Source organism: Clupea harengus, chromosome 19 (genome assembly GCF_900700415.2).
Source record: "Clupea harengus chromosome 19, Ch_v2.0.2, whole genome shotgun sequence".
Taxonomy (NCBI): Eukaryota; Metazoa; Chordata; class Actinopteri; order Clupeiformes; family Clupeidae; genus Clupea; species Clupea harengus.
Window position 1 is genome coordinate 22,921,267 of NC_045170.1, and position 24,472 is coordinate 22,945,738.

General features: G+C 42.8%; 3 protein-coding genes across 3 annotated transcripts; all 3 read left to right on the top strand.

The window, feature by feature from the left end:
- The first annotated feature begins 773 nt into the window (after nucleotides 1-773).
- Nucleotides 774-4,973, top strand: paqr7a (progestin and adipoQ receptor family member VII, a). Its single transcript, XM_031586546.1, has 2 exons — nucleotides 774-1,086; nucleotides 2,317-4,973. Exon 2 carries the CDS (start codon nucleotides 2,368-2,370, stop codon nucleotides 3,448-3,450), a length of 1,083 nt encoding a protein of 360 aa, XP_031442406.1. The 5' UTR covers nucleotides 774-1,086; nucleotides 2,317-2,367; the 3' UTR covers nucleotides 3,451-4,973.
- Nucleotides 4,974-5,564: 591 nt separating this feature from the next.
- On the top strand, nucleotides 5,565-9,732 carry sh3bgrl3 (SH3 domain binding glutamate-rich protein like 3). The gene is made up of 3 exons (XM_012831437.3): nucleotides 5,565-5,696; nucleotides 7,533-7,700; nucleotides 7,971-9,732. Exons 1-3 carry the CDS (start codon nucleotides 5,652-5,654, stop codon nucleotides 8,034-8,036), a joined length of 279 nt encoding a protein of 92 aa, XP_012686891.1. The 5' UTR covers nucleotides 5,565-5,651; the 3' UTR covers nucleotides 8,037-9,732.
- Nucleotides 9,733-14,510: 4,778 nt separating this feature from the next.
- On the top strand, nucleotides 14,511-22,059 carry stx12 (syntaxin 12). Its single transcript, XM_012831516.3, has 10 exons — nucleotides 14,511-14,610; nucleotides 16,379-16,566; nucleotides 17,105-17,174; nucleotides 17,630-17,729; nucleotides 18,060-18,197; nucleotides 18,669-18,712; nucleotides 19,314-19,419; nucleotides 19,554-19,626; nucleotides 19,802-19,884; nucleotides 20,665-22,059. The coding sequence occupies exons 2-10, from the start codon at nucleotides 16,467-16,469 to the stop codon at nucleotides 20,758-20,760; spliced, it is 810 nt and encodes a 269-aa protein (XP_012686970.1). The 5' UTR covers nucleotides 14,511-14,610; nucleotides 16,379-16,466; the 3' UTR covers nucleotides 20,761-22,059.
- Nucleotides 22,060-24,472: the final 2,413 nt, after the last annotated feature.

A 24,472-nucleotide genomic window follows, 5' to 3' on the forward strand; every position in this document is an offset into this window, starting at 1 on the left:
TTGGGGTCTAACATCCCTTCCTTTATGGTGACTCAGGTCTGAGTGTATTTCTAAATATTCATACAAACACCTGCCAGCACATCTGCATGTTCCAGGAAAATGAAAACAGGATGTCATGCAGTAAAAATAATTACTTCTCACAACTATATTGAAGGACTGGGAAAACAATTGCTGGGTTGTGGCAGACGCATCCGTTTTAGCTGGTTTGTTGAGCAGAGCTACTTTTACTGTGTGATGATGTTCTTTTGGTGATTAAACTCTCATTTATCCTATGACATCACTTTAAGCAAGCCATGCAGACCCAGCGGAGTAAAACATAGTTCAAGGGTTGAATAAAGCGCCGCATGCTGGTCTAATATGTGGAAATCCCACCACAGATAAGTTGATGTTGTACCTGATTTAGCAAGGGAAGAACCGGCACAATTATGACATATTCAGATCAGTATGAGAACTAGCCTTTACAAGACATATTTGGCAAATGTTGCTACAACATGCCTGTGCTGGTTTTCTGAGTAGACAAAACCCGTCCCCAGGTATGTTAAAAGTACAGCATGCAATAGTGCTGGTGTGAGATGAAGGTCACGTTTACAGTTATATATCCATTGTCATTTAACATTTTTTGTGAAGACGTCACCCTTCACTTTACAGATTTTCCCCGCTAACACTGGGTGCGGTTCTAGCTATGTTTACAGAAGCACACATATTTCTGCTTCGAGTAAGCTGTACAGCCTGTCTGTCGACATCATCACTTCACACTGAAACGTGTTGCCTACAGCCCTCCCCTTTACTTTCCCCCCGTCTGTTCCACAGTTAGAAGAAACAAACTCTAGCCTATTCGCCATCTTCAAATGTAAGCTATAACTCATTTGTTTGTATCGCAAATTACTCTTTGCCACTAATTAGACACCACTCACCGCCGACCGAGACACTGAGATTGTTATAACTGTCGCCAGCGAAAGAGGCGTGACCAAGTTGCTCAATGAGGACAGATAAACGAGGTATTAACGCAATATCGCGGATAGCCGCCGACAAAAGCCCACGAACTGTCGAATGAGGCGGGTTTACCAAGACGGACTGGACGCACAGGTAGGGTATCTGCTTTGGTTTCCGTCATAGAATGGATTAGTTGCTCCATAAAAGTAGATATGACAAGAAGACATAAGCTACAGAGCCATTCAAATTGGGTATAACTTTACTGTACATTTTTCATTAATTGGGTGTCTGTCTATAGGCTAGAAAGGCTGAAGCCGTTATCATCATTTCCTGGTGTTTAAAGGGAAGATTACACGGTTTCCTTCGAAGCAGGAATGGCCAAGATATCCGACAGAGTGTGCAGAGCTAGGTTTTGAACAACCTTCATAATTGAGGCCAGAAGTTATTGTCTGTAACGCACGTCGAAAAGTCATGTGAAGTCTCCTTTCCCTAAAACCCATGCTAAGTTGGACTCATAGGCATTACCTTACTTCATTCAAGTCAATAAATCTTTTTACGTATTTTCACCCACTAAGTAACCAAATACCTCAGATCAACCGGTAGGCTACAGTATGATATCGAGTCCGAGATGAGAAGCTTGGGCCATGCAAATACGTGCAGAGTGGAGGGACCTCAGCAATATTGTCAATCACTGCCCCCTTGTACACACCATGTGCTCATTTGTAAACATACCAATTGTTTTCCTGTAAATAGAAAATTGGGGATCGGATTGGAGATTCCTAGAACTTTGGTTGTGGCTATACTGTTGGCTGTCAACTCTCATCAGCTTAATGAGGCTATATGTACCCAATGTTGAATCTAAACAGACAGAAGCATTACAGAGATAATTGTCCCTGCGGTTCCGAAGAAGCCTCACCCTTTAACCTTTAATCAAAGGCACTTACAGTACTTAAAAATCAAGAATGCAGGAGATGGGTTGGGCTTAACAGAGAAATGGATCTCAGCAGTAGGTGAATAGCCTTCTTATGAAACCTCTTCCCAGGGGGTCCGGCATGGCTTTCATAGCTTTGAGATGAACCTTAACCTTAACCTTAATCTGATTTCTAAAGACTGACATCTGTACTGTGAGAAATGTGTGACAAATATATGCATCAACACTGTTTATACAACAAAGGACATTGTTATTCTGCTGCAGTATTCAGAAATTATTCTGCATGGTTGTGCATTCCAGGCCAGCATTCAGAATGTATTTGAAAGGATTAAGGGGACACTGCTTGCACTACTTCTGCATTTCAAATAATGCCATTCAAAGAGTATTTGGAAAAGGTGGTTTTCATTTAACTTGTCAGATAATCCATTAATTACAGTTAATATTTTCTCTAGCTACCTCACAACCGGACTGAGTGAGTGTGAGACAGGACTCCAAAAGTGGACATGGCAACCATCGCCATGGAGAGGATTGGAAGGCTGTTCATCAACCTGCAGCAGCTTCGGCAGGTGCCCCAGATGCTGACCGAAGCTGCCCCTTCTATGCCAGGCACGGTGAGAGACACAGAGGTGCCCCGCTTCTTCCGCGAGCGCCATATCCAGGCTGGCTACCGCCCCCTCCACCAGGGCTGGCGCTACTACTTCCTGTCTTTGTTCCAACGCCACAACGAGACCATCAACGTGTGGACGCATCTGCTTGGGGCCCTGCTGGTGCTGGTGAAGGTGGCTCAGCTCTCGGAGACAGTGGACTTTTTAGGGGACAGTCACTCCTGGCCCCTTCTTATCCTGCTGACATCATCTTTATCCTACATGCTCTGTAGCACTACTGCCCACCTTCTGGCTGGCAAGTCCGAGCTGTGCCACTTCTCCTTCTTCTTCCTGGACTATGTCGGCGTCGCCCAGTACCAGTATGGCAGCGCGGTGGTGCACTTCTACTACGGGGTGGAGGAGGACTGGCATGGGTGTGTGCGTGGCATCTTCATGCCCACTGCGTTTCTGCTCTGCTGCCTCTCTTGCCTCGGCTGCTGCTACGGAAAGTACCAGAACCACAGCCTGCCTCCCTGGGTGCGCAAGGTTGGTCAGGTGGTCCCCTCTGCGATTGCCTACAGTTGGGACACAAGTCCGGTGTTCCAGCGGATGTTCTGCTGGCTGTTTACTCACAGAGACGCAAACGTGGGTGATGACCTTGCGCTGACCTATCACTGTGGCCAAGTGGCCTTTTTCATCTTGAGTGCCTACTTCTTCACACACCCATTGCCTGAGCGACTGTTTCCGGGACGCTGTGACTTCCTGTTACAGGGCCACCAGATTTTCCACATTTTCCTAGTCCTCTGCACCCTGAGTCAGATCCAGGCTTCTCACCTTGACTACCTGGGCCGCCGGAACCTCTACACCCGTCTCCACGGAGAAAACGAAGCAGCGTTTTTCGTTGGGCTCTACGTGGTGACCCTGGGAGCATGTGCTTGGATAGCCGTCTTCATGATTGGGAAAGTGAGACGACTACTCATCAGCAGGGAAAAGTCTGCATAACAGATAAAACTACTGTACTGTAGAGTACTGTAGTGCCTGGAACGGTATGACCTTTTTCTATAGTTAATAACTAACCATTCTGGAAACCAGCCTGTTATCTGGACTAGTTTGATTGTCAGTACATTGTATCTTCTTATCAACCCACTGACCTGCTGATCTTGTGGGTAGCACTATGATACATAATTGCCTTTCAGAGCTGTACGGTACTGGTACTGAGAAAGTTAGACACTTTACTACAACTACACATATTAATCATCTAAATCCATAAATGTTGACTTAATAGTTTTTTATTGGGCAATCTATTTTTTTATAAAGATTGTTGCTATGCCCTGATCATTTTGGAGTCACTGATGCATACGATTCAGATAATTCATTAAGATTCATTAAGAAAATTGTATTATTGAGGGAAGTTGACTGAATGTTTTTTTTTATAATCAAAAACATTATTTTTATAGACTTCTATGCCTTTTATGCGTTTACTACAGACCCTATCAAATAGAGCCTATAGTCCAACACAGAACAAATCCTGAGTAAATATCGCTATCACTGTTCAGTGTTACTGAATGTTGTTGTTTTCATTGTTTGGGATGTGTTGTTTATGTAACATCTTGCAGTGTGTGTGTGTATTAATGCACTTTATAATACTTTTAGTACATTATTATCATTTATTATTTGAAGGTCTAACCTTCCGTCTGAGACTGCCTGTATGCGTGTAATTGTTGTCTATAGGAAGTGCCTTGGAGAGATATAATGTTATTTTAATTTACAATTGTCTACTGCTATGATTCAGCATTAATTGTATTTTGTTATGTGCCCACATACCAGTGTTTATGCGCAGTATTATTGCCAGGTCTTATTGTGGGTGTTTAATGTGGGCTTGTCATTGCTTGGACAGTGTTGATGTTTCTGTATGTTTACAGTTTCAGCCTTTAACATTCTGAATGGTTCCATTTGGACAGGCTTAAAGGGAAGATACCAGTATTAAATCAGGGCAGCATAACTCCCTTGGTTTCCTTGCATGGGTTCTGCCATTTTTCATCCCCCTCCTTCAATTTCTCCTCCTTGCGTTGCGTTGTTTTCCTCAGCTCTGTGACGCAAGCTTGGATAGGCATGTGCTCTCATTGGCTGTTGAGTAATGATCACCATGGTGATACCAAATTAAACACGAGTTTTCCCATTCAGATTGTGTAAAAGTGTGTGGAAATGGATGACCAGTCCTTTCCATATGGCAAAGAGCTTTCTCTCTCTCTCTCTCTCTCATTGAATGCAAAATGTTACATCAGTCTATTCAATTCACAATTTAAATGTTAAACCAGTCTCTGTTTGTCACAATGCAATGGTTCAGCTCATTCAAAATCAGATAATTGCCTCAGCATTTGGTACTGCTGTGTGAAACTCTACCACAGCAACTTCCTTAAATCAAACAGAAGGCTGCTAAAATAACCCTGTGGAAAGAATTAAAGTGCCCCCATGTGGAGATCATTGAAAATACATTGAATAAATATTTGTTTAAGATTTTCTAATTTCCTGTTACATTGTTTGATGGTCTCTTTGCATGAACAAAGAACAAAAGTTTTCCACAGGCACAGTTTGCATTCAGAGAAATCTGACAGGTCTTGGATATGTTCCACATTTTTCTCTGCCAAGCTTTACAATAGAGTGAAATCTTTTTCCATGTCTGTGGATATGTAGCTTATATTAGAGAACCACAGTAGGACAACTAATGTATGCCTTTTCTCATTACAGCTAAATGTAAGTAATGTTCAGGTCAAGATAACTAGGCCTACTTCGCTTTGTGAACCCAAAGAATTTACTCCATAATGTCAACAGGGGCCCTGAAGAAAAAAGGTCTCTTTTGTTGGTCTTTCAGACGTTAACTCCCTCCCTCCCACGCTGTTGACAGGGTCTCAGAAATAAAACTGATAGCCTACATGAGCACATAGCCTAGAAATAAACTAAACTTTAAAGACGGGTTTCTGTTTGCACATACGTTTACAAAGTGAACACTTCAACACCTGCACACTAGCCATATCATGAGTGGCAAGCTGCTTTGCAGTTCACAGACTTTAGATGGGAAAGTGGTAGCGGTCCCTTTAAATCACGCAACGAATAGCGGGTAAGCTGTGGAGGGGGGAAGAGACGACTGTACGGCAAGAGAGCTGGGCACAGTGACACACAAAGGGATATTAAGAGTTGTGATCATGGGCATCAAATTGTATTACACCACTGTTACGGCTTCAAGGGAGGTGAGACCAAACTAATCTGATACCTTTAAATACATGTAGCCTACATTAGACACTTAAATAGTTACAGCTAAACGGGTTTAAAACCAATATGGGATTACGCGCAACGACACACCCAATACCCTGAGAACAGTCTAGGTTATATGTCTCAGTAGACTGTCGATACAATAGCAATTTTGTCGCCAGAGCTGTATCGTGCCTTGGCAATTATCATTCATTCATTTGTGACGTTTAGAGACCTTCTAGCTAAACAGCTGAGCTGAGCGCAAAGGAAATGCAAACTCACTAAGCCAAGAGGACGGAAGTCATATTGTCCCGCATTTCGGGTTTTATTCCCCTTTCTAGAACAATGACAGGGAAATTAGCTATCATCGGCAGAATCCTGTGCTCGTCTGTTCCGCCGTTATCAACGGATGGCAGAGCATCATGCCCAGTTATCTATATAAGCGACCATTTTAAATAACGTTGCCCGCCAAGTGCAAACTCAGTGTCATCGTACCTGCTCTTAAGATCAGGTTGTGTTAAAAACAATCTATTAAAGCTGGGTAAACGTGTTAGTATCGTAACGGTATTGATAGCTTTGACAGTGCTAACGTTACACTGAGTCAGTTCTGTAGAGCACAGACTGCTACATTGTTATAGTCCGAAAACCATCTCAGTCAACATCTGTTACAAATAAGTCAGGAATGTGAGCAAGACAACGGCAATGATTTTGCTCCTCACAGGGCAGCCAAGCCCATCATTGTGGATTATTCGATATAAGCAAACATGCCACACCGATTAGGTTAATCATGTGATTATTTGAAAGCCCGAATCGTAGCTATAACATCGTTTTGACGCCTCCCAGTTGTACTAATGCAGACTATTTTTATTGTCTTACGTTGAAATTGTGGCTTTATACGGTTCACATGCCATTTAATGGTTATAATAATCAGTTGGCACAGAATGCATGTGATGTTGACTCAGGAAATGTGTGGATGGTGCTTTGCCTGAGGCGTGGTCCTTACCAAATATGCCCTCTAACTTCCTTGATCTGTGTACTGTTAGATAGCATGTCGCAATTAATCATCAACTGAGTCGTTTCCGTAAGAGCAGTCTAGAAGCTGTGACAAATACACTTCTTCAGTTCTGCTTTTCTGGCAAAAGTAGGCCTATTATGGAGAAGTTATTGCGTGTTTTACAACGGAATTATGAGTATTTTAACTTAAACGTCCTAGCTGTTAGGGGCGTTGTTGGCAGATATTCAGTCCCTCCAGGTTCTTTGCAAGGTTTTTTTTTTTATGATTGCGGCCAAAATGTGCTGCGAGAATTATTATTTTTTTTATCCCACCAGGATCTTGGGTTTGTTAAAATTGCAGTGATCTTGAGTTAAAACCAATCAATCAATACTTAAATGTAGGCTACAGTTAACAGCTCTGCTATATGTACTCTGCTATACCCCCTACTTGTGTTGCTGTAATTTTTACATGAATTATTTATAAACATTGTACTTTGACACAGCACATAATCCTGACTGTAATAATGTAAGAAGTAATGAATAATTGTTGGCCTTCACAAACTACCATAACCCATACTCACACTACTGCTTATGCACCCCAGGGTGCTGCTTATGATCTGATTAGGTGCCTTTACCAGCCAGTACTCTGACATACAGTGTAACACACAAACACACACACACACAAACACTCTGCTTATTGCTTGTGGTGTGATAAGGTGCCTTCTCCAGGCAGTACTCTGGCATAATGTTTGACCGACACACACACACATACGATGTTGCTTGTGGTGTGATTAGGTGCTGTCCCTGACGGCTCTGTGACATGCGGTCTGACCTCTCTGCAGGTGAAGTCCCAGCAAGCAGAGGTCATGCGTATCCTGGAGAGCAAGAGCATCCAGTTTGAGCTGATTGACATCTCTGTGGGCGGGTCTGTGCGGGATGAGATGAGGGCCAAATCTGGAAACCCTACCGCCGCACCTCCCCAACTATTCAACGAGGACGAGTACTGTGGGGTAAAAAAAACACACACAACGTGTTTTTCACACAAGCACTGCACTGTTGCATAATGTTGAAGTTGCGGCAATGGTGGTTCAAACTCTGACCTTCCGACTTCTGCAAAGCTTGTCATGTGTTTCTAAACTGTTTTTAGCTTATCACTTAGCAACTATTTATGTATGTATGTTCTGTCCTTCACCTTTGCGATTTCAGTTTTTTTATCATCTAGCAGCTGATTCTGGGAAAGGCTTGTTTTGATTATTGTGTCCTGTCGTGCTGTTTCCCAGAACTACGAGATGTTTGCAGCGGCTGTGGAGGCGGACACGGTGGATGAGTTTCTGAAGATGGCATGAGAGCTGCACTTGGTAGCAGTCAACCCCCCCACCCCACCCCTACCCCCATCATGAAAAAAAGGAGGCCCGTCCTCAACCCCTCTGCCCCGCTGGCGGTGCCCCCCCCCCCCCCCCCCATACACATCCCCCCTTCATCTCAATGCCATGATACATGCCAAAAACCAACCACTCAAAAAGCACATGTTTGCAATCCCAACACACAACACAATCGGTTAAATCACCGAACCACTTTTGGAATGGTTGTTAGTATATTTTATATACTCAAGCTTTTTTTTCTCTCTCTCTCCACTTCCCCCTTTTTTTGTGTTGTATTTCCTGTCTGGTACTTCTGCTGCTGATGTGTGTGATGTGTATATGTCACTAATCTTAATCTTATTGGGATCAATTGAGTGGTGAGATGTGTGGGTCAACTAATCTTGATTGTGGCCACATGATCACCTCAGATTAACCTAATCTGGCAAACAAGGGATCTTCATGATCTTTAATGGACCAAACTTGGGGGGGAAAAAATTAAGGATACTTAATTAATTATCATTGTAGTCCTTACTTTGATTGTGGTTTATTTTGATGGCCTTCAGATTCCCATGTTACTTCACCAGGGAAGATGTTTTCGGAAAAGGTTACCACCAAATCAGTATGCCTAGTTCATCTTGATTCAGTCGTAAATATTTAACAAACCAAGGCTGAACAAATACAACATAACAATGTCCCGAGCAGACAAAATGATCCATTGGAGGAGTGCATGGTTATATGTAACTGTACTCTAAATCAATGATAAAAATGTTCTTTATGTATTTTCCAAAACTGCAACTCAGACAGATTTCAAAGCACAGGTACCATATAGTGTTCAATGTTAAAGCTTGGTGCCAATCAAATACCACCAAAGAAATATGTTTTCCACCTGGATATCTTGACCTCTATGCTGGGCCCAGTTTCTCTTAGAGTGACTACCCAGAAAGTATCTTAAAACATACATCTAAACTTAGATAAACTAGATGCTTACTTCCTTTTCTGGAAAGAAACATGCTTTCATGACTGGTTGGATTCTGCTCCATACACCACAGGTATAACAGTAACTAATCATCTCATCACATAACAGAATGCAGTGAATATGACTATGCACTGAAAATCTGCTCAGTATTTAACCTCCACTATTGACATGCTTTGCATTCTGGGATGCCGAACCAGATGAGGTCAAACATGTATTTCACTTTGGACCACAGGGACATAAAAACCTAGCCTTACCTGGACCTCTCTACATGGGAAACTTGGAGGCCTTGCTTGTGAATATATAAAGAGTCTGGTATCTCTCAAACTCATGTTTGCTCTGTGTCTCTATAACTCTTTGAGCCAATCTAGATGTTTTTTTTTAAGCTAGATATACTAAAATGCACTCATCATCTTAACGCTTGTGAAATAGATATGTGTGCATGAAGATAGAAGGAAGAGATTGCCAGATGACAAAGATAGTTGGTTCATTTAGTTAGCCTTAGAAAGGCTTCCCTTGTCTCGATACTCCAGTCTTACACCGTCTACCATGTCTTAATGTCTCTGAGCTTCTGCTATGCTTGGGACCAGCGCCCCCCTTTTGGCCAAAAACAAAAGAAAATATGGAAAGAAATACTGTTGTCTTCCAAGAAGATGGTGAAACGGTGACAAAATGGGTAAAATAAAATGGAAAAAAATGTGTACTGAATACTGTGTTTGTGTGTGTTATTTCTTATAAATGTTGGCAAAAGGTGGTTGATCTTTGAGCTCAGCAGCCAGTCAAATTCCACTTCTACCCTCCGTGCCCCTAAAGCAACGTGTTGATTGGCTGGAATTGTTTATGACTCAGTCCGAGCCACTATGTTTGTACTGTATGTACACCGAAATTTTTCTTGAGCACACACACACAATTGAAATCAATGCTGAATTTGACAAACACTATATTGGATTACAATTGTGGACTGTGCCTTTAAATGTGGGCTCTGTTGTGATATTCGGCACCTCTTCTGTCACCCGTCTGAGCATCCTGCAAGTTCCTGTGGAATGTGTCAGGCACTATTGATTACTGCTGGTATTACATTCTGGAAACTTCTAATTAATATGTATTCATTGCCCTTGTAAACCACATTTGTGTAGCGTTTCACTTACTTGGATAAAGCTTTATTTTCCATTTTAAAATGGATGCTGAAAGTTGAATAACATTGCAATAACTGGAAGGCAATTTGTGAGACGTTGGTTTCGAGGTCATACACAGGAGCCAATGAGTTAGGAGGTCTCAGAAAAAACAATTGCATATCTCAACATTGTGTATATATCTGTATCTAAACATCCAGATGTGAGTGGCATGCCATGGTAAGGTATGTTAACTCAGTAGCTTCCGCTTTCTTTCAGCAATACCACCTCCACATTGAATAAGATAATAGCACCCACCAACCAGTACACACAAACCTAGAGCCTGTTCAGTCCAACCCCAACCTCCTGCTGAAGGCTGGGCAGCTCCTCTGGAGCAATAAATGCCTTGCAAAAGGGAAAATGGCAGAGCTTGACAAGGAAGTAGAAATGCTGCTTTTTTATTCCTTTACACTGATTTCTAGTCACTTCAGTATTTAAATCAGCAGGCTTTAGGTCACAAGCTTGCTTCTTTAACCTCTAGGCCCAAGCCATGCTATATTCATAGATTGGGTTGATGTTTATTTGGGATGACTATTTGTTCTTGGCTCATTTGTGCATGGCTCATTGGGCGATATCATAAACACCGCCAAGATAATGGTCATTTGCCTTTTAGGCCTCATTAGACGCATATGAAAAGTTATGAGGGGAAAGCCCATGGTGTTGCATGGCTTATTCACCCACAGTTAGAAGTGAACTAGACTGTGCCACCCAAAGACAGACAGCACATACTCCACAGGACAAACCCATATTGACATGCAAATGCACTGTCACTGTGGGATTTCCTGCTCTGTGGACTGCCAGCTCTGTTCATGTAATAACCCTTTGTTTTAAGGTTAACTTTGCATGTTCACACTTGATTCTAATCTAATTGGTAGGTCAGTTTTGTTTAACTCCAGAGACCAGATGTGTTATAGATTAAATGAACAGACAGACCACATACTTTTAATTTCTATTTTGTTCTATTAGATAAAAAAAAATGTTAAACCTAATGGCAGTGTTTTAAGGGCTTTCTTTAAGTTACTACACCTATTTCAGCTGGTTGTGTCATTCAGTGCAGAGAGCCCTCCTCTCATATCCGTAGTCCCTGTTTGACCATGAGTATATGTCTGGAGTTTTGGATCACAGGAGGAAGCGTCATGTCCAAGCCTTCAGTGACTGTTAGTGCCCAAAAGAACTGTCAAGCCCCATTAGCCCCTAAATGACTCGTATGTAATTTGGATGTAATGTAATCTGTCTAAATGAGTACTAGGGATATTGACACAGGACCAGACAGGAGTGGGCTATAATCGATCAGCCCTTCCTGCAGGTGCATCCTCCCGTTGCATATGTTCATGAGGCGTGTCAGCATTTCTACAACATGTCCTAGAAAGCAATATTGTGAGTTTTTCTGTTATTGCTTTGGGTTTTTGACGTTAGCCAGACAAAGTAATATTTGTGTTAGAAATAAAATGTGTCCAGCATGTAGCATAGTGCAACACAGCATTTATAAAACTAAGGGCATGATAGAAGTTGGTATGCAATCAAATGAAAGCCACATTCACATTCATTAGGAGATTAGGTACATCTCAGATTATTCCAACAGACATTAGAAGGTTGGTTCTGATTAACAAGATGATTATCAGCATTAGACCAAAATGATGCGGTTTTTTTTACAGAGCTTTGCTGCTCACCTTTTAACCCCACTCAATGTTTTGTTTGGTGTTTGGTGGATTGGATCAATCAATCAATCAATTAAATCTTATATAGCGCTTCTCTAAATACCCAAAGTCGCTTTACAGAGTCCAGAGTCCAGTAATCATTCATACACAGTCATACCGGTGGTGGTAAGCTACATCAGTAGCCACAGCTGCCCTGGGGCAGACTGACAATATGGATGATTGAAGTTTGAAGAAACAAGACATATTGGCAATTTAACAATTTATTCATTTAACAAACAGGAGCCTCAGTAGCGTGTGGAAGAACCATACACAGCCACAACAGCCTGGCACCTCCTCCTCATGCTGGTCACCAGCCTGGTCACACACTGCTGTGGGATGGCATCCCATTCTTTAACCAGCATTTGTCGCAAGTTAGCCAACGTGGTTCTGTTGGTCACTCCGGCACGAACAGCACGCCCAAGCAGATCCCACAAGTGTTCAATGGGGTTGAGGTCAGGACTGCTGGCATTCCATCCTCTCCACTCCCAAATTCTGGAGGTAGTCTCTGATAAACCCCGCTCTGGGGCGAGTGTTGTCATCTTAGAGGATAGAGTTTGGTTCCAGACTGTGGAGATATGGGATTGCCACTGGTTGCAATTGATATCTCTCTGCATTGAGATTGCCTCCAATGATGTCAAGCCGTGTGTGACCAGAACCAGACCAGAGAAGATTTGGCAAATTGTTCTAGTGAGCGTCGTTTGGCACTGCCGTCTGTGCAAGCACGGCAATCCAGACTATTCTCATTTGTAGTTCCATGTTGGTGGAACGAACTGCCTAGTACGTGCGTCCCTCTCTACCTTCAAGAAGCTTTTGAAGACCCAACTCTTCAGAGAGCACCTCCCTTCCTAACTGGCACCTTGACTAGCGCTTAACTTGCACTTCAGCAGTTACATTCCTGCACTTCTTTTTCCTTTCTAGGTAGTTTTTCTAATTCTTATGTAAAGTAGTATTTATTGTTACAACATGTTTTTTATTGCTCTTAGCTTGACTGTTCTCTCCCTTGTACGTCGCTTTGGACAAAAGTCTCTGCTAAATGACTAAATGTAAATGTAATGCGACCCACAGCTCTGCTGCTCATCCCCCAAATGCATGTTCCTTACAAATGTGGCACCATTTAAAAGGGAAATAAACAGGATTTCCAACGGTATAAGATGTATTGCCCAGAAGCATTGTTACAACAAAGAAATAATCTACCAAACACAAATGTCCTTACTTTTTGTGCTATGTTTATGTGGCTTGCATGTAGTATTATTCACTACCCCTAGGTGTCAGTAGAACACTGTTCAGCAGATTTGTGGGTTTGGGGTTGCTATGTCAGATTCTGCCAATGCCTCCTATACTGTATGTAGGTGCAAGCACACTTTTTAAACACATTTCTAACAGGTATTCGTGGTATTTAGTGATTTGTTTTTGCTGCTATCCTGATCCAGTCTCAATGCTGGTATGGCACACATTGCAGTGTGTGTGCTCCCTGCATGGATACAGCCTGTGGTATTCTCAGCACCTTGTTCTACCAGTTGAGCTGCACGAGCACCCAACACAAATGCGTTTTCAAGATAGTAGCTAGCATGCTTATGAAAGGCGTAAATTAAGAAACACATAGCCCTGGGGAACATAACTGCACTCCTAGCCCACCCTTGTGTTAACACATTCTCAGCTCCTGGCTGGATGGTGGACATCACCCAGAGTCCGTCTGTGTGTTGACTATATGTCTGTTGCTATGAGCAGTTCACAGACCTCAGATAGGGCCCCCTATAGTGTGACTTACAGTCAGGTGCAAAGGAAAAAGACCTCTGAATGAGCTGGGCACCATAGTATGATTTAATTATAAATGTGGGGCATGGATGACCAGGTAATATCCAAGGTTACATCCAACAGATCCTAAATGGGCCTAATCTGGGTGGGGCTGGCTCCTGGAAATGCTAGACAATTGGTCTGCACCGTTTATAGATCTGGAGTACAGCAGGAGCTCAGGAGCTCATTCATGTGGCCACCCACCAACTTTCTGACATTGTGAGGTTTAGAAGCCCAGGAATCAGGGGGAGACCACATGAGTGTCACAAGGTACCAAAAGCATCCAGGGGTTTCCAGCACAGCCCCTGCACTCACTGAAAAGTCACGAGGGAAGTAGGATCCGTGTTCAGTATGCAGCACTTTGACTGATGTTATCTTAACATGTTTAGGTCAGAAGTGTATTTGCCTTCTTCCGCCTTAGTATTATTTTCTTTCCAAACCCATGGGTTTACTTGAATAACTTGAAAGACTTTTGTAATGTCAGTAAAGTTCAGAAGACTGGATTGGGTCTGACACCTCTCTTAAACAGCCTCTGTCTAAGCATGTAATTTAAATGCTGAGAAGATGTAGGCACAATAGATGGGTGAGCATTGTATATGATCGAGGATTGTTGGCTGAACAAAGGGTGAATTGTGAACAGGTTAATTGCTTTTATATCTATAGTTCGCTGTCATCAATATATATCATCAACTTGTGTAACAAAAGTCTAAAAAAAAAAAACAATTAGATGGAGAAAATCACAACTTTCAAAGATTTGTCTCTATAGTGTGGTATGGTAACCACGCCAAAAATGCATGATGTTGTATCAGCTGAGCACGAGCGCGATGACGTCACCTAGTCTGACAGTTTTGTGGGTTGTGCTTCTAGCGGAAAAGAAAGTGCTATTGAGCGGATGTCCTGAGCCCGGTGTCTTATCAGCACAAGTAAGAATGTCCTACTTTTAATGCACACAAGCTACCCAGCTTGTTATTATTGATTATCGTCAAATTATACCAGTCATATATATGAATGGTTAAAGTGCTCACTTTTTAAGGGCGGTGGTTAGTTAAGGACGGTATCTTCCCTGATTCACTTCCCAGCCTAGCTAGCACTAGCTGAGCTAACGGTAACTGACCAGGTCAACATCGTCCGCTATGAAGGTAGTTAGCTAGCTAGCTAGCTTGCCTACCTGGTAATATTGCCAATGTTTAAGATCAATTAGCTAGCTGACTAGCTAATAAATAATGTCATCCTACTCAACCAACGCTAGTTATTTACTAGACAGCCAAAACAACGTTGATTTGGCTTTGCTAACATTGTAGGTTAAAGTACCTGGTCATTTATAAAGTTGGTTTGATATGCCGAAGATTTTAGCCCACGCTATATGACGCTGTGCCAGCCTTTGGCTCTAACGTTATCCACTTGGGTTTACGTATAGGATGAGTAACTAGTTAACATATTCTATATTGTCAGCGACAAATACGAACTAGGTATATTTGTCGGATAGCTAGCGATGAAAGGTACGTTCGTGATTCTGGTCTCACTTTTTGTCAAATTTGGCTAATTGCTCCTCACGGTCATTTAGCTGTCCATTCGGTGTTTACGATCAAAGAAACTCTGTTGTTCGTACCCAGTCTTGGCTCTGTAAACGAGAAACAAGCATATTGGCTTTGACCGTGTCTCAAACAATCACAGCCAATCAACACAGTGCTTCAGGGGCAGAGAGACTGTGTCTTTAAGATGTTTGTTAACTGTATCGTTAACTCACCTAGCTAGGACGGCTATGCTAGCTCACATCAGCTGACTGAAGTCGATTCAAGTCAACAGTAGCAGTCGATTCATGGGTTAACCCGTCATGAAGACTCGTCTGTAATGTAATGTTTATGTCAGCTAAGATTTTCAATACCTTTCGACTTCTTTGTGTAGGTTGATAATAATAACGAATGTCAACATCAGTTCAACATCAGTTCTGGAATCTGGTGCTAGCTAGCTAACGTCAAGGCAATGTTTGTGTGCAACGTCAAGTCATCTTGCTGTACACCTCCCCCTCTTTGATAAAACAGAATACTAGCAAGATTGCAGTGCGGCAAACCCACACTGGTGTGATCTGAAGAACATTGAAAGCAATAAGGAAGACAAGTCACTGAAACTTAGCTGAAGGTTATGTACAGTTAACGTTACAACCTAAGGTTATCTCATTAAGCAAGAGTCACAGCCATGTGACAGGGACAATCTGTAATCCCTGGCTGACACAGGTATACAGGCGTCGATATCTATCCGTTACTGCTTACATTACGAGTTCATCCTCAAGCTGCTGTTCAATTTCCTGAAAAGCGTGTGCCTGAGTTGTTGGGTGTGTGTTTACAGTCCACTTCCGCTTTGCATTGAAAGGGTCAGCAGAGTTTCTGGCGTAGGTTTCTATTCATAAGCAGTTAAGATGTAAGTGGATGGATGAGTCAGACAGCACTACTTGTACTGATGACTAGTTATTGAACAGGTTACGTAGTGTAGTGTGCTATAATAAGCCGAAATGGCTTAAAGCACATTATATTATCAAGTTTCATGTATCCATAATGCACTGAGGGTGTGGTTTTCTTCTAAGTGGGTGTGGTAGGTATATGGAACCAGTGATTTGCAGTGTAAGCATTTGACTAGACTGGAAACCATACTGTTCTAAAGAAAGTATTTCCCAATGTATTTTTGCTCTTTCAGGACTTTTAGTAACTTGCCTACTCCCTGCACCAGTTCCCCCCTTGACTGCCTTCAACCAAGGGGTTGAAGCACACATCCATCCAGCACAATGTCTTACGGAAAAACAGACAACTATCGCAGCCCTCCCCGAGACTTCAACAGCCTCATCCAAACATGCAGCTCCAACATTCAGAAAATCACACAAAACAGTAAGTAATGGAAATCAGCTGTCTGTGTGAAAGGTGGTGGTTTGCAAAATCTTAGAAGATTTTGTATTTTCAGAATTTTCTTAAGCACCTTAATTTGTGTCCAGCCAATTAAATTATACTCTTGAACCATTCAGCAACAAGTCCCAATCTTAACCTGAGAGGGCCTGTCTGGTAAATGCACTCTGGACTGTGTTGTATCTACAGCCATACTGTTTGCACTAATGTATAGTAGTACATGGTTCATGAAATCCTGAATGATAAATCCCACTACTTGTCAGAACTTGAATTACATTTGCCCACATATTGCACATTATAATTTAGAAATAAATATTGATACAAATGAGGTGGTGCATGCATTATTTTATGCTGATATTACTTGACTTAATGCTCTTTTTCCATTTCCCCATATTGATATTCCACTGTATAGGTTGATTTTGTGATTGGCTTCATAGGCAATGCTTGAGCATTGAGCACTGAGCATTGTTGCACTGAGCACTGTTTCTCTATATTAAATGTGATTTTTTTTTTTGTACTACAGCGGCCAATATCAAAAGCCTGGTGAATCAGCTGGGGACGACGCAGGACAACAGTGAACTCCAGGATAAGCTGTTAGTACTGAATGTATTCTGTCACCACTGAAATACAGACTGACTATAACCCTGTTGCTTTTATTGGTTAAATGCATGTTGTACACTTCTTGTGACATTCCAGAATTTTAACACTTGTTGAAAAACACGACTGTGTTTCTGTTAAAATTGTGAAACAAAATAGTTTGAACTTAATCCATTTGATACGTACAGAGTCCCTGAGGGGACATGGGCGAAAATAAATAAATCGTTTACATTTCTGGCTCGCATCAGAAACTATCCCGTGCTCATGATAAAAATTCCCGTTCTCACAAGAAAAACAATACTTTCTTGTGCGCACCAGAAACTCTTGTGTGCACTGGAAACTCTATTGTGCCCTCGTGCCTCTCGGTTTTTTGTTGTTGTTGCCCATGTCCCCTTTCTGGCTCTGTAGATATGGCACACTTGGTTGCTAAAATCATGGAATTCCCTTTCAGCCAACAGAGTCAGCACTACACAAACCAGCTTGCAAAAGAGACCAACAAACACTTGAAAGACCTCGGCTCCCTTCCTCTACCCATATCACCCTCTGAACAGGTTATTGATATTCTCTCTCTTTCTCTCTCTCTCTCTCTCTCTCTCTCTCTCTCTCTCTCTCTTTCTTTGTCTCTCTTTCTCTCTCTCTCTCTCTTTCTTTCTTTCTTTCTTTCTTTCTTTGTCTCTCTCTTTCTCTCTCTCTTTCTTTCTTTCTTTCTTTCTTTGTCTCTCTCTCTCTCTCTGTCACTCTCCATTTCCCTTTTATGACCTGTGATCTGCAAATGTGTGTAAGTTACCTTCCCTTAGAGGCTAAATCAGGTATGGTTGATTAATAGTGATCTTATGAGAGTCAGTTGAGAACGTGTTGTTTGTTTGGCATCCTCCCTGTAGAGACAACAGAAGATTCAGAAGGACCGGCTGATGAACGATTTCTCGGCAGCCCTGAACAACTTTCAGGCCGTGCAGCGACGCGCAGCGGAGAAAGAGAAGGAGACGGTGGCCAGAGCGAGGGCCGGCTCACGTCTCTCGGTACACTAGCCAGCATCCGACCATAAACCCTGAACACCACGGCTCCTCTGTCCTGCTGCCAGAGGACTTGCAGTGCTGCAGGGTGGGGGCCTGTCCTCACTCAGTTTCTGTACCTCCCCTGGCAGAGCAAGCTGCTAGACATACTAAAGTCATGTCTCTCAGGTCAGGTCGTGAGATATTAATTGGGGACTGTACATATTGAAACATATACCTGAGCTATACTCTTATATCACTTTGGAGAAAAGCATTTGCTAAATGTATTTGTGCATATGTAAATGTAGACATCTGGGCACACTCAGAAAATGTCTTAGTCCAATCAGACACATAGTCTAAAATAAGAGCCACTAGAATTAAACCGTTCAGTTAAATCCTCGTTTCATCTTCAGAAATAATGGAAGTGGGTTTAGACTGGCTGACATGAAAACTTTACCTTTCATCTGCTTTGTGTGTGTGTGTTTGTGTTTTATTCAGGCTGAAGATGGCGGCAATGATGAGCAGCTCGTTTCTTTCGATAAGTAAGCATTCATACTCTTCATCATTATCCGGCTTTATCCTTCATGATTTATCCTTTTGACCCACTTCAGGCCAATGTACTCTCTCAGGGGGCAGTTATAGCTCAATGTACTCTCTCAGGGGGCAGTTATAGCTCAATGTACTCTCTCAGGGGGCAGTTATAGCTCAGTTATAGTTATAGCTCAATGTACTCTCTCAGGGGGCAGTTATAGCTCAGTTATAGTTATAGCTCAATGTACTCTCTCAGGGGGCAGTTATAGCTCAGTTATAGTTATAGCTCAATGTACTCTCTCCGGGGGCAGTCATAGCTCATCCTCAGTCTAGACCATCACATACCGCTAATAAGGATATCACTCTAGGCCCTTCCAGTATCACTGGAGTAGTTTTTGTGCTCATTATCTTGGCCTGTACTGATCCTCCCCAGCTGCAGGGTTTCTTTATGTATAGTTTGGTCTCGTCAGAGGGCAGCACATGACAGAGGTTTGCACTGGTCCTTAACAGAGCACAGGCCAGGCGGCCGGTTCTGTGGTGAAGCTGAACCTTTTTGAGAGTGTTTGTTTGTTTGTTTGAGTGAGTGAGTGGTATTCTGTTTTAAACCCACAGCCAAGATGATTGGGCTCAGACTACCACACAAGTAGAGGAAATGGCCATCACAGACGAGGACCTGGAGCTCATCAAGGAGAGAGAGACCAACATCCGACAGCTGGAGGTATAGCACAAACCCAACCGCTCACCCACTCAATCAATTACTCACCCACTCACTCACTCATGTTAAGTGTAAACGTTAACCAAAAGGCCCATCCCTAATTCTCATGTTATTTTCTTCCTTCTGTGTTTCTCCAGTCAGACATCCTGGACGTTAACCAGATTTTTAAAGACCTTGCTGTGATGATCCACGACCAGGGAGAAATGATTGGTAAATGCAACTCTCTCTCTTGTGCAATACAACAAGTCTCTTCACTTTCTCCTTTCGTCTTCAGCCTGTGCTCTAGGGCCTGCATTGGCCTGGGATTGTGTGGACAAATACTACAGTATCCCTAATTGTGATGAGGTTTCTGAGGACCATGGACATGTGTGTGTTGCATCAACAGACAGCATAGAGGCGAATGTGGAGAACGCAGAGGTCCACGTGGAGCGGGGAGCAGAGCAGCTTCAGAGGGCCGCCTACTACCAGGTACCGCCAGCCTGCCGCCGTTACAGCTGTTGCCACAGTCTGGGTTTTGTTTTGGTTTCTCATTTCCAGATTCAGGGTTTTTTTTTTTAAAGGTTATATCATTTAATTATCACTAAATGTATGACCATTCAAATGAATTCCCTAAGGATGTAGGCTACTGCTGCCAGCAGGTAAGGATGTGAGCGTCACACACACCAGAGTTTCCCCTGCCAGTTGTTCTGAGTACAGTAGTAGGTTTCCCATAAGCTCGGACAAGTCCTTCAGTTTATGTTGTTGAGAAACACATCTGGACTTGCACAATAGTAATTGAGTGAGGAGTCCCAGATGTTGGAGGGAACTCAGCTGGCGGAGTGGACGGGCGGAGAGGAGCCATTCTGGATCTCCACGTCAGTTCCTGTTTTAGGAACATGCAGCACGATATTGCCATCAGTGAATTTTCAGCAGGGTTCTTTCGTATTCGTGTCTTATATTGAATGCGTAACTATTGAGATTTAAGGCGGGCAGTGTCAGGTTATGCAGTGATTTATATCCTATCAAATGGCAGTCTCAAACACATTCTGACCAAGGCTCTATTCTTAAAAATTCAAGCACCCTTTTTGATAGTTTGGGCTGTCTTTTGCCAAGAGAATAATCTTCTATTTCTGAAAAAAGAGATGTGACAAAGCTGACTTCTATGGGCCCTCTTGTTCTAAGTGTTAGTTTTTATTGATGCTTGTTTTGTAGACTTGATTTAATAATTGAATCTCAATTCTCCCCCCACTCTGCTCTCTCTCTTACTAGCAAAAGTCCCGCAAGAAGATGTGCATCCTGGCCATGGTCCTGTCCATAGTCCTCACCATCCTGGGCATCATCATCTGGCAGGCCACGGCCAACTGAAGAGGTCCCTCTCCGTCTCTGCCGTCTCACCATCTGTTTCTCTTCCTCCGTCAAGCAAAAACAAAGCACTCGGTTCTTTATTTAAGTGATGCCCTCTCTGTCAACCTCGGCTGCGTTCCTACAAAACACCATTGTGCTACATCCATCGTGAAATGAGAGAGAGAGAGAGAGAGAGAGAGAGAGAGAGAGAGAGAGAGAGAGAGAGAGAGAGAGAGAGAGAGAGAGAGAGAAAAAGTAAGAGTATTATTTTGAAACACTCTTAGTTACGATGGCTGTAATGCAGTAACACCTTTGTGAAACGCAACCCTGCTTGATATGCCATGTACAGCCAGACTGCACGCTTTGGGTGTGGCACAGGCTTCAAAAACAGGTTTTTTTTTCCTTTTCTTTCTTTTTTTTTTCCTTTCGTCTAAGCTAAAGCTAGCATTTCAGTTACTCTATTTAAATTAACGTAAACGAGCAAGGCTGTGTGATGGAGTTTGGAGCGAGAGTGTCTTCTAATGAAATGATTAATCTAACATTTTGATTCTTGTCTATTTACTGCACTAACACTAACGTTGTCGTAACCACACAGGCGATTTACTGTTGATATCGCTATTTAATGTCCTTGTTATAAACAACTAAAAAGGGTTAGGGATCGCTAATTCCATAGTGAAGATTGCGTTCCGCACAAATACTTGTAAATTCCATTTTTTGGGGGGAAAACTGTAGTTTTGTTTTTTTTTGTTATGGGTTTTTTTTTCTGTAAAGGTTCACGTTCCAATATTGAAAACTCTTAATATTGCCACACTCCAGAAATTCAGTTCTGTTAAAAAAAAAAAAGAGAGAAAAAAAATCATGTTTTAACAAAGATGTATGAATACAGAAAACAACGGAGGGATTAGCATTGCAGTGATACCAGAGGGATTAGCATTGCAGTGATACCAGAGGGCTTGCTGTGTCTGCATACGTTAGTGTTCATACACTAGTGCCCCATATGGAGAGGAAATATTTAATGAATTTGGACTGTTATTGTTGGAGTTGCTATATGCCCATGTTGTAAATGATGGTGACTTTTGAACTGCTTAATATATGGTGGTGATTTCTGCAAATGTCTTGTATAACTGACGTCACAAACAGATTGTTGTAAGGAATGATTTAGATCTGTACATAGGCAAATGGGAAATGTTACTGATAAGAGGTTGTAAAGGACAAAAAAAGAAATGGACCTACACTTTTAAAACAAGCAAAAGTGATTGTCTACTTGTTTTTTATGATTTCTACTTCTAGAGTATAAGTAAAACAGTGTCTTAAGAACCATTTCTGTGACCTTTTTTCTTCATTTTTTTGGTGTCTACTCTTCCGAACGCAGCTCCTGCTGGGAAATGGTATTAAAGTCAGACCACTGTCAACACCTTCACTGTAACTGCATGAGGAATAACAGGAAGGATGTATTATTTTTGGATATTGAGACTTCTTTAAAAAGAAAAGAGCCACCCCTTAATCACAAATTCCAGCAGGTGTCAGTGCTGCACAGTCTTTCTGGGGACCTCGATAAGATGGGGACTTACACGTGGAGCTGGAGAGGAAGCGGATCTCTGGGTCTAGATTTGTCATTTTTATGTTACAATCTTTTAATCTTGATAAAGATTGTGTTCCCCACGACCTCTACTCAAATGTGATCCGTCATGTTAAAGGTTCTGGCAGACATCTAATCTTGCCTTATTCGAAATGTCCCTCGGGTGAGTTATCAAGGCCTGTGTGATGTGTTGAGCTATCTATGACTGGCACAGTGACTGAAAAATATTTCAATCAAAATCATGTAAGATCCATAAGCTCTTTCACCTCTATGGTTCTTAACTTTGAAAAGACAAAAACATTTGGAAACTGTCGCTGTCAAACGATGAATTTTGTACAATGGTAAGCTTGACAGGCTAGCACAGTCGTTTGAGTAATAAACCCTGCTCCTTTCATGAAGTTTTGAAACATCCCCAAAGATCTGTGTGAGCAGGAGCAGGGCATGTTCAGTGTAGGCTCATGAGTTATCCTTGAGTATCGTGAAGACACATGAAATGGATTCCTTTCCCAGGACATTTCATTCATTTTGTTGCTGTTGTCGTGGAAGGCCAAAAAGCCACTGCCTCTGCTGAAATACCTTACAGTTTGTCTGCAGTTTTCCTCTGTGTACTATAACTTATCTGCTAAGAGGCATTTCTGTTCATTGTCTGGCACTAATGCAGTTTTGAACAATCTCCACAGCAATTTCAAGATGTTTCTCCTATAATGCATCAACATTTAGCAGGAGCTTTGACAGCCACTGTGCAGGCAAGGAATACAGTATGTATTACAAAAACACGTATACCATTGGGAATTGTCATTTTTATTACTCAGGGCCCTTACACCATCCACAGGGCCCCAGAAGTTAAAAAAGAGGGAACGCAGTGTTTGCAGATATGTGATGTTGCAGCCTGTTGCATCATAGGGCGGGATGACTGAAAAACTGATGAGGACTCCAATTTTGTGTGCTTGTTAGTCGAAAATTGCACAAAGTAGGCAAACAAACGATGGGGAACCCAGAAGGCCAAGCGGCAGCGGTCTATATATCTGTGAAACCCATGATGGATTTTGGCCTGCTCGTTCTATTGCAGTCCGGGAGAGGTTGAACACATGTGATGGATTCTGTTGGCATGACTGAGAGGTCGCAGAACGCGCAGTGGAAAAATGGGGGAGTGAAAAAAAAAAAAAGGGGTGCACGTCCGCTCCAGCTTATCCGGACCTCGGGGCTTAAAAAACCCCACACCTGTGTCGATCACAGAGGTTCACGCTTCTACAGCGTTTTGGCTGCTGGTTATGCAGAAAGAGCACTTTGATGCTGACCTCTTCTGTGGCAGCCTTTCACATGTCTTTGGCTGCGTGTGCTCCTGTCCTGTACGCGCGCGTAAGGTGCATCTGCCTCCCCCCTCAGATGTGTGTGCCATCTGCACCTCACTCAGCCAGCGGCGACGTTCCACAGACACGTCTGCGAGTCTGACAAGGCTGACCTAGTTTTGGTGATTCTCGTCATAGTTAGCCCTGTTTAACCTTTGTACATTTTGTACAATTTAGAGCTTCGGGGGGCCCCCGGCCCCGGCGTGCTGCAAGCACGGGGCCCGCTACAGTTCGCAAGCGCTGTGGAGCACGAACGGCGCTCGGCTCTCGCTAATTATGACGGATATCGCATTACTCCTTTCTCGTGAGGAAGGCGCTTAATGGTCGCGGGGAAACAACCAAGGCGTTGCCACAGAGGGCTGTGGTCTTCCAGCATTATGTCACATCCTGAACTGTTACTCATTTAGGCCTCTTTGAAGGTGCTAGGCCCCCCACCTCGAGCCCCTTTCGGCTATAAAGAAAACGGCGTTAAACACCATGCATTTGTCATGTCAGGTGCAGTCGTTAAGTCAAAAGATGAACAAAGTGTCTTGACGATTTAAGTGGTCCTCGCTGGACATGTTTTCCCCCCATGGTCCTTGACCTAATGTGTGCGTTAAGTGAGGAAGCATCCATCAGTGTGGAAGGTGTCTGCACACATGCGCCTGGTGGTCTTGACGGTGCTCAGATCTCGCACACACTCAGTCATCGGTGAGCTGGCAGACTCTGCGCTCTCTCACTTTCCATCTTGCCTCCTCCCCACCAGCGCTGCCACTTGGACGGTTATGTAAGAAAACCAAAACTGAATTAGTCTGAACTGTGGTTC

Excerpts from the sequence above, each read along its gene's own strand:
- paqr7a (XM_031586546.1), top strand. The coding sequence starts at position 2,368 with ATGGCAACCATCGCCATGGAGAGGATTGGAAGGCTGTTCATCAACCTG.
- sh3bgrl3 (XM_012831437.3), top strand. The coding sequence starts at position 5,652 with ATGGGCATCAAATTGTATTACACCACTGTTACGGCTTCAAGGGAG. Across the intron at positions 5,697-7,532 it reads CTGTTACGGCTTCAAGGGAG|GTGAAGTCCCAGCAAGCAGA; the intron begins GTGAGACCAAAC and ends ACCTCTCTGCAG. Across the intron at positions 7,701-7,970 it reads ACGAGGACGAGTACTGTGGG|AACTACGAGATGTTTGCAGC; the intron begins GTAAAAAAAACA and ends GCTGTTTCCCAG.
- stx12 (XM_012831516.3), top strand. The coding sequence starts at position 16,467 with ATGTCTTACGGAAAAACAGACAACTATCGCAGCCCTCCCCGAGACTTC. Across the intron at positions 19,420-19,553 it reads CCAACATCCGACAGCTGGAG|TCAGACATCCTGGACGTTAA; the intron begins GTATAGCACAAA and ends GTGTTTCTCCAG. Across the intron at positions 19,627-19,801 it reads CGACCAGGGAGAAATGATTG|ACAGCATAGAGGCGAATGTG; the intron begins GTAAATGCAACT and ends TTGCATCAACAG.